The sequence below is a fragment of the Marmota flaviventris genome, chromosome 2 (genome assembly GCF_047511675.1).
Source record: "Marmota flaviventris isolate mMarFla1 chromosome 2, mMarFla1.hap1, whole genome shotgun sequence".
NCBI classification, from domain to species: Eukaryota; Metazoa; Chordata; class Mammalia; order Rodentia; family Sciuridae; genus Marmota; species Marmota flaviventris.
In genome coordinates, this window is record NC_092499.1 from 47,560,955 (window position 1) to 47,570,602 (window position 9,648).

General features: G+C 37.1%; 1 protein-coding gene across 2 annotated transcripts in view; it reads left to right on the forward strand.

Moving 5' to 3' along the window:
- Prorp (protein only RNase P catalytic subunit) overlaps nucleotides 1-8,390 on the forward strand; it is a 128,585-nt gene extending 120,195 nt beyond the window's left edge. For both annotated transcript variants that reach the window (XM_071607830.1, XM_027929562.2), the window contains exons 6-8: nucleotides 1,293-1,441; nucleotides 5,082-5,277; nucleotides 7,920-8,390. In XM_071607830.1, coding sequence (XP_071463931.1) covers nucleotides 1,293-1,441; nucleotides 5,082-5,277; nucleotides 7,920-8,051 — 477 coding nt within the window. In that variant the 3' untranslated portion in view covers nucleotides 8,052-8,390. The remainder of the gene's footprint in view (nucleotides 1-1,292; nucleotides 1,442-5,081; nucleotides 5,278-7,919) is intronic.
- Nucleotides 8,391-9,648: the final 1,258 nt, after the last annotated feature.

Sequence of the window (9,648 nt, forward strand, 5' to 3'; positions counted from 1 at the left end):
TCCCTCTTTTTGTGGGCGGGGCGGGGGGGGGTGTACTATCTTCCAAATTTAATTTCTTTTTCATCTAACACAGAATTAAGTTGAATTTTCCTTTTCTTTGATCTTCTGAATATACCTTTGACTCTGACCCAACCCACTAGATCCAGCCTTGGAATTTACTCCAAAGGAAGTAGGTTTTTATAGCTGGACTGTCATAGTGTTTCAGGCCATTGCCTTTATTCTGCTCACTCATGTTTCTTTCCTGTGTCTTTTCTTTATTCTCCTTTGTTTTTGTTGTTTTCTGAGAGCTGCTGTTAACGGAGACCTTTTAGCCACAAGATGGTGCCCCAGAGTAGTTCAAGCTAATTTTTCTGCCCTTCCTTGGGCTTCTACCTTTAACCTAATATTAATAAATTCAGGGCTGTTTATCTGAGCCAGGTTATAGCTGCAAGGACCCTTGTCTTTTTTGTCTCCCTAGCTGGATGGAAATTTTAAAAATCAGTAATAAAAGTATTTTGGTTTGCATTCTTTTCTGTATCTTTACAATGTTGTGGAAATGAATATGGAAAAATTTTAGAATTGTGATCCCTATTAATGAATCCACTTGCCATTTTATATCTAGGCTCATTGAAAAATAACTTGTAATCTTGGTATAGTTTTATAAAAAGAATAAGTGGAGCCTGATGCTGTAGCACATGCCTATAAATGCTAGCTATTTGGAAGACTGAGGCAGAGGAATCAAAAATTTGAAACCAGCCTAGATAACTTAACAAGACTCATCTCAAAGAGAGAGAGAGAGAGAAAGAGAAAGAAAGATAAGAAAAAGTAATGTGTATTCTGAAATAAATGTACTTTCAATGTCTGAATCCATAAAACAAACTTTTTTAGTATAAATGCCTGCCATAGGTTCTAGAGAACTCAGTTTATTTTAAACTAACTAAATAAATATGCATGCACACACTCATACACATGTATGCATATATGTATATATTTAGTTATATATAAATATATATGTGTGTGTGTGTATAGTTTTCTTTTTTTTTTATGTGTAAATAAAAACAACCAGACACAGCTCTGTTTAGAAATCCACTCCTGGATCTAGTGTAGCATAACCTGTGGTCAGTATTATACATTAATTTGTAATAAGAAAGCATTTTCCTCGGGCTTTCGAAGATTGAAAATTATTAAAGGCTGTTTTCTTACCCGCTTTTCAGAAAACAGAGCCTAACCATTAAGATGACCAGGTAGAAAAATCACTCCACTTACTTGAGATTTTTCTCTTGACCCTTTTGGATGCTGGTTTTGTTTTTTAGCTCTTGGATGTAGTTTCTCAACTAGCCAAACAGAATCTGCAACTGCTGATCCTGGGCCGGAAGCACATGCTAACACAGCGTTTCCGGTGGAGAAAGGATGAGATGGAAAAAGTGCAAAAGCAAGCCAGCTGTTTTTTTGCTGATGACATGTAAGTAATGGAGATAAAAGGTAAATTACACTAGGCTCTAGTCATCTGCTTGTGTGTTACCTGCTTTTGCAATTTTAAAAATGGATGTATATGTACATACCTTATTCAAAAAAATATTTTGATGCAGCTACAAAATATAGTTTCTACAACAGAAGAAACTTAAATAGATGAGGATAAAAGAGATATCAGGAAAAGAGAAATAGGAGGAAGACAAATCAGGGGTGAGATTAGGTAATATCATTTTAGGCAGTGGTCAGTGCAATATAAAGCAAAGTAGAATGAGATTAGGTAGGGGTTAGATCAAAGGGTAATGGTTGAAGTGATCAGGAAAGACCTTTGTGAGGGGGTAAATCTGCTGGGAAGATTGAATGGTAGGAAGGAAACACAAACATTTACAAAGCCACTGTACATGTGCCTATAATCCCAGCTACTAAGTAGGCTGAGGCAAGAGAATGGCAAGTTTGAGGTCAGTCTGAGTAATTTAGCAGGCCCCTGGGAAAAGAGCTGGAAATTTAGCTCACTGGTAGAGCTTCTTTGCCCTTGTGTTCAATCCTCAGGAAAAAAAAAAAAACAGTCCTAGGGCAGGAATAAGCTTAGATTTTTTTTTTTAAGAGAGAGAGTGAGAGAGAGAGATAATTTTTTTAATATTTATTTTTTAGTTTTCAGCGGACACAACATCTTTGTTTGTATGTGGTGCTGAGGATCAAACCCGGGCTGCATGCATGCCAGGCAAGCGGGCTACCGCTTGAGCCACATCCCCAGCCCTAAGCTTAGATTTTTGTTTGGTACTGGGGATTAAATCCAGAGATGTTTTGCCACTGAGATACATCCCCAGCTCTTTTTATTTTTTATTTTGAGGTAGGGTCTCACTGAGTTGCTGAGGTTGGCCTCAAATTTGCAATCCTCCTGCCTCAATCTTCCGAGTTGCCAGGATTACAGGTGTACACCACTGCACCCTGCAAAGTTGGCATTTATGAAGAAAGCAAGAGGACCATGTGAATTGGCTAGAACAGCAACAGGGGAAGTACTTAAGTTTTGAGATAATAGAAAAGTCAGGGACCACATTACAGAGGATCTTATGGGTCCTGGTAGATATACAAGGGGCTTAGATTTTATCCTGAATATAAAGAGAAATTTGCTACTGAGCCACAGCTTCTTATGAAGCAAAAAGAATATGGGGAACATGGTCAGTAAAAAAAAAAAAAATGTAGACTGTCCATGAAGTAAAAAGAAAGCAGCTAACCAGCAGGAGCACAAATCTTCAATAGTACATATGAACTTTTAATGTGCATTTAGGTTTTCATACTAGTTAGGCTAATAACAAAAATTTATTTCTCACTTTGCTTTGGATGATGATTATTTGTGTGCCTCAGCCCTAAGCCTAGGTTTCATTAGTTCCAATGTGATAGCCTCCAGGTTTGTTAGTATTCTCCAAAGTATTTATTCCTAAAAAATGACTCTCTTTGCATGAAGCAGGAGGCCAACTCCTCATCTGAATTCCAAACCAGGTCCTTTTTTTCCTTTTGCTAGGAGAAGGAGCTTCCATTTCTCCAAAAGAAGACCAGATCCTCTTCATGCAATCACTGTAGGCAACATTAGTAGTCATTAGGAGTGCATGCTTGGTTCAGATTATAGCCCTGCCACTTCCCATCTGGGAGAGGTATTCCTTTCTCTGGGTCTTCCTTTCTTCATATGTAATCTTCATGATGTTGGGAAGGTTATTTGAGACAATACTTATAAATTATACATGTTAAACTGTTTGTACAGCACAAAATACATGGAAAGCATATATCTTAGTTTCTGTCATCATCATTATTATTTTTCTTTTTTTCTAAGAATTTTTTTTTGTAGTTATAGATGGACAGCATGCCTTTATTTGTTCAGTTTTTTATGCAGTGCTAAGGATCAAACCCAGCACCTCACACATGCTAAGCAAGTGCTCTGACACTGAGCTACAGCCCTAGCCCATCATTATTATTTTTCTTGTTTGAAAGAATTGGATAAATGCAGTATTATAACCAAGAAGTCTGTTGGAAGTTGGTCTCACTGTTTGGTTTTGCAGCAGGTGTTTACTGTACCAGCTGAAGTTCCAAACTCAATTGTAAAGGCTGATTCACTGACCTTCTGTGTCTCTGAATTTGAATATTTAATTTTTAAAATTTTTTTGTTATTTTTAGTTTTACATGACAGTAGAATGTATTTTGACATATTATACATATATAGTTTTAAGCTTCCCATTCTTGTGATTGTACGTGATGTGGAGTTACACTGGTCACGTATTCATATATGAACATAGGAAAGTTATGTCCAATTCATTCTACTATCTTTCCTATACACCCTCTTCCCTTCATTCCCCTTTGTGGATATTTAATTTTTTAATATGACTCTAATTTCTACTAATGTACCAAAGAAGCCTTTTCAAACATAAAGTAGAAAAATAGTATGTACAGTGAATTCCCATGTAATTCTCACCCACCTCCAATAATTAGCATCATTTTGCTAATCTTGTTCCATACATCTCCCAACATTTTCTTTTTTTTTTTTTTTAATTTTTTATTGTTGGCTGTTCAAAACATTACATAGTTCTTGATATATCATATTTCACAATTTGATTCAAGTGGGTTATGAGCTCCCATTTTTACCCCATATACAGATTGCAGAATCACATCAGTTACACATCCATTGATTTACATATTGCCATACTAGTGTCTGTTGTATTCTGCTGCCTTTCCTATCCTCTACTATCCCCCCTCCCCTCCCCTCCCCTCCCCTCTTCTCTCTCTGCCCCCTCTACTGACATTCGTTTGTCCCTCTTGTATTATTTTTCCCCTTCCCCTCACTTCCTCTTGTACCAACATTTTCTTTTTGTGTTTTTTTTTTTTTTTTTTTTTCCAATCTGTTCCCCCCCTCCTCCCCCGGGGATTTTTAAGGCAGATTCCAGTCATTTCACTTGAACTCCTTTAGTATAAGCTGAATTTTAAGTGGTCCTATTTGGGTCTTTTTAATTAAGGCACAAAGCATCCATATCGCAGGTTAGTCCGAATTTACTGAGCCAAGGTAGTTATTGCCACACACATGAAAAGTAAGTGCTAAGATTGACAATCTGTTGGATACTCTGAATCACTGATTCTTCTCAAAGTAGGAGTCATCATCCAGTGCTGATCCTAGTGACTGCCCACAAGCTGCTTTGAGATAACAGTTTCAGATTTGGGACTAGCCAGTTATTTGGTGGCTTACAAAGAAAGTGTCATCTTGTCCTAGTACTTTTTTGGAATTTTCTTGAATTTGAGTGAGGAAAAATTAAAAAACTGTGTACATTGTGGTAAGTGAGGCAAATAGGAAAAATGTCCACAAAGAACCAGCTTTTAAGTGTAAAAAGAAAATTGTTAGCCCCATTGAGTTGAAAGAGTCCCAGACACTACTATCCTCTCCCCTCAGCTTTCCCTGTGGACTCTAGATAGTATTGCTTACCAGCTAAGGACTTCCAGGTGGTTTATTAAGTATCACTGAGATTATGTCTGTCAGGAATTCAGAGGCACCTCTAAGAAAAGTAGGAAAATAAGTAAAATGCTTGGTGAAAAATGCTGTCCTCTGTCTCCTGGGGTGTATTTGACTCTGTCCTTTCTTATGACTGGTTCAGCTCAGAAGATGATCCATTCCTTCTATATGCCACACTGAATTCGGGGAATCACTGCAAGTTTATCACAAAAGACCTAATGCGGGATCACAAGGCCTGTCTACCTGATATCAAGACCCAACGTCTATTCTTTAAGTGGCAGCAAGGACATCAGCTGGCAATTATAAATAGGTTTCCAGGATCAAAAATAACCTTTCAGGTATGTATCTGTTCTCTATGTATGATGTTAACAAAGTCAAACATATAGTAAGAATGTAGCATTGTTTAAAAAAGTGTTGTAATTAATTGAAAGCTCTAGATGCTTTGTTGTTGTTTTACTCTAGTATTTACTGTTTGCCAATTCCTGGAAACAGAGCGTCTGTCAGAGCAAAAGTTCTTGTAGGTCATCCCCCAAATTAACTGATATATTGAAACACCTGGGATGCCATTTGTTGTGACTTCAATTTTGTAATCAATTATGACTTCTTACATGGGTTTTTCATTTCCCTGTTTATTTGCAATGGCTCAAAATTCTTTTTTGTGGGGGGGGGGGGGTACTGGGGATCAAACCCAGGGGCATTTAACCACTGAGCCACATCCCCAGCCTTTTTTTGCATTTTATTTAGAGACAGGATCTCACTAAGTTGGTTAAGGCCTTGCTATGTTGCTAAAGCTGGCTTTGAACTCGCAGTCCTGCCTTAGCCTCCTGAGTTGCTGGGATTACAGGCATGCACCACCACACCCAGCTTCAAAATTCTTATCCCTACATTTGTCATACTTTTACTTTTGCTGAGTAACTAATTTTTCCTGTTTAAAATCATTTCTGAGGCAGTTTAGATACTTATAGCACAGAAATGCCTGTTGTGAAAACAAAGGGGAAAAAATCCAAAGGAGAATTATTACAGAAAAATATATTGGCCAGAAATGGTGGCATGTTCCTGTAATCCCAGTAACTTGGGCAGCTGAGGCAAGAGGACCACAAGTTTGAGGCCAGCTTCAGCAACTTAGTGAGATCCTGTCTCAAAATAAAATATAAAAAGGGCTGGGAGCCAGGCGCAGTGGCTCACACCTCTAATTCCAGCAGCTCAGGAGGCTGAGATAGGAGGATCGCAAGTTCAAAGCCAGCCTCAGCAACAGCGAGGCACTAAGCAGCTCAGTGAGACCCTGTCTCTTTTAAGATACTAAATAAGGCTGGGGATGTGGCTCAGTGGTTGAGTGCCTCTAACTTCAAGCCCCGGTACCCCCTTGCCTCCAAAAAAGGCCAGGGATGTAGCTCAGAGGTAGAATGCCCCTGTGTTTGAGCCCCACTCCAAAAAAAAAAAAAAAAAAAGAAAAAGGAGAGAAAAGAATAAAGAAAAATACACTGGCCCATTGTTCTGATGGTCAAAAATCATAGAGATGAGGAGATGTGGGACAAAAAAATGCAAAGTTTCAGTTAGATAGTAAGAGTTTATGAAATTTATTGTACGATATGATGATTGACTATTGTTAACAACAACATATTCTTTTGTGTGTGTGTGTGTGATACTGGGGGTTTAATCCAAGGATAATCTACCACTGAATTATACCCCCAGCCTTTACAAAATATTCTATTTTGAGATAGGGTCTCACTAAATTACCTAGTCTTGCACTTGCAATCCTCCTATCTCAGCCTCCCGAGTGGCTAGGATTACCTTTGTGTGCCACCACACCTGGCACAACATATTAGATCCTTGAAAATTGCTAAGAGAATATATTTTTAAGTGTTCTCACTACAAAAAGTGATAAATAGATGAGGTAACTCATATGTTAATTAGCTTGATGTGGCCATTCCCCAATGTGTAAGTATTTCAAAACACTGCTATATACAATAATTTTTATTTGTAAATTTTAAAAATAAATAAAAATTTATAAAACAACAAATTTACAGGAAATAAGTATCAAATACTTACACAGAGACTCAGTCAGCAAAATCAGGGCCGTATTATGAGAAATGATACAGGACGACTGACCTGATTTCCTCTGAAATCAACAAACAACAACAAAAAGAAAAGCAGATGTAAGAAAAATAGAGGTGGGATGAGAAAAATTGCCTCTAGATTGAAAGAGAAATAAGAGGTATCTCACTGTCACAATGTAATTACCTTAGTTTAATTTCTATTCAAACAAATCATGAAATATATGTACATATAATAATCAGGAAATATAAGCAGTAGAAATTTGATGATATTAAGAATTTATTTATTTATTTTAGAGAGATAATTTTTTGTAATATTTATTTTTTTAGTTTTTGGTGGACATTCTTCTGTGTGTGTGTATGTGTGTGTGTGTGTGTGTGTTTGTGTGTGTGTGTGTGTGTTGGGATTGAAAACAGGGCCTTGTACATGCTAAGCATATGATATGCCTTATCACTGAGCTATATCTCCAGCCAGTTATTATTACTTCTTAAATATAATAATTTTATTGATATTACACTTAAAAAATAAATCCTTATCTTTTGGAGCTATACAGTAAAGTAATACAGAAGAAATGGTATCTGAAATTTGCTTCCAAATAATTTTGGTGGTAGAGGGATATGGCAAGGAAGTTGGTAAGGTATGGATAAAATAAGATTAGCTGTGAGTTGATAATGATTGAAGCTGAGTATGTGGGAGTTCATTATGCTATTTCTCTACCTTCATATATTTGAAAATTTTCCCTAATATCCATCTTCCAACATTCATCATCACTGAATTAGCTGCTCTTTGAAAATCCATTGTTAAGACAGTGACTACTCTTCCAAAGTAAATTGAGAAGTTGTCTGAAAAGAAAGGGAAATAGCTGGGTAGCCCTTTATCATTATTCTCAATGTTTGAATGTTTGGTTCTCTTTTTAATTCAACAGCATATTCTCACCTATGACACAGTGGTGCAAACAACTGGAGACTCCTGGCACATACCATATGATGAAGACCTGGTGGAAAGATATTCCTATGAAGTGCCAACCAAATGGCTTTGTCTTCACCGAAAGACATAAAGACTCTTACCCCTATGCTAAATTTGTGTTTAGTGCCCTCCTTTGTTAGCATCAGAGCTCTGGTGTTTTTATTGTTTTGTGGGTTTTTTTAGCACTGGGATTAGACCCAGAGGCACTCTACCACTGAGATACATCCACAGCCCTTTTTGTTTTTTATTTTGAGATAGGGTCTCACTAAGTTGAGGGCCTCAGCCTCCTAAGTTGTGGGGAGTGCCTGGCAGCTTCAGAGCTGTTTAATGCTCGCTTAGAGCATTGCCTCTGTCCTGAAGATAAAAGGGTTTTATTAATACTGTTTGGTTCTATTGGTTTATATGTCAATAAATTGTTATTTTAAGTAAATGATACATAATATCTTTTCTAATTAGCTGCATTTTTTCCACTAACATTTGCTTTTGGAGGCTTATCCAGAATTGGGGAACTTAATGAAGCCTAAACCATGGGGTCAGCTATTCCACTTCGTTTGGAGGACAGATAGTTCTTCTAGTATCCATTTTGCTGCTTCTGACTTCACCTTCCATTCCCACCAATTATTTCTTCTTCATTTAATTAAGTTAATTAAAATAATTATTTTTAAAATAAATGTTTTTTTAAATAATTATGTTTGTGGGTCTGAGGGTCAAACCCATGGCCTCTTACATGCTATGCAAGCACTCTATCACTAAGCTATATTTCCAGCCCTTTTGTTCGTGCTATAATCCAAATTATAAGCCCTTTTCCAAATTGGTTTCAATCTTTTATGAAAAATAATATTTTTAATTGCTTTAATTTTTTAAATACATAACAACAGAATGCATCACAATTCTTATTACACATGTAGAACACAATTTTTTATATCTCTGTATATATATGTTCACACTAATTTGTGTCTTCATACATGTACTTTGGATAATGATGTCCATCACATTCCACCATCATTGCTAACCCCCTGCCCCCTCCCTTCCTCTCCCACCCCTCTGCCCTATCTATAGTTTGTCTATTCCTCCTATGCTCCCTCTCCCTACCCCACTATGAGTCAGTCACCTTATATCAGAGAAAACATTCGCCATTTGTTTTCTTGGGATTGGCTAACTTCACTTAGCATTATCTTCTCTAACTCCATCCATTTACCTGTTAATGCCATGATTTTATTCTCTTTTTATTGCTGAGTAATATTCCATTGTGTATATATGCCACATTTTTTAATCCATTCATCTACTGAAGGGCACCTAGGTTGGTTCCACAGTTTAGCTATTGTGAATTGTGCTGCTATAAACATTGATGTGGCTATGTTCCTGTAGTATGCTGTTTTTAAGTCCTTTGGGTATAGACCAAGGAGAGGGATGGCTGGGTCAAATGGTGGTTCCATTCCCAGTTTTCCAAGGAATCTCCATACTGCTTTCCATATTGGCTGCACCAATTTGCAGTCCCACCAGCAATGTATGAGTGTGCCTTTTTCCCCCACATCCTCGCCAACACATTGTTGTTTGCCTTCATAATAGCTGCCATTCTGACTGGAGTGAAATGGTATCTTAGAGTAGTTTTGATTTGCATTTCTCTAATTGCTAGAGATGATGAACATTTTTTCATATATTTGTTGATTGATTGAATATCCTCTTCT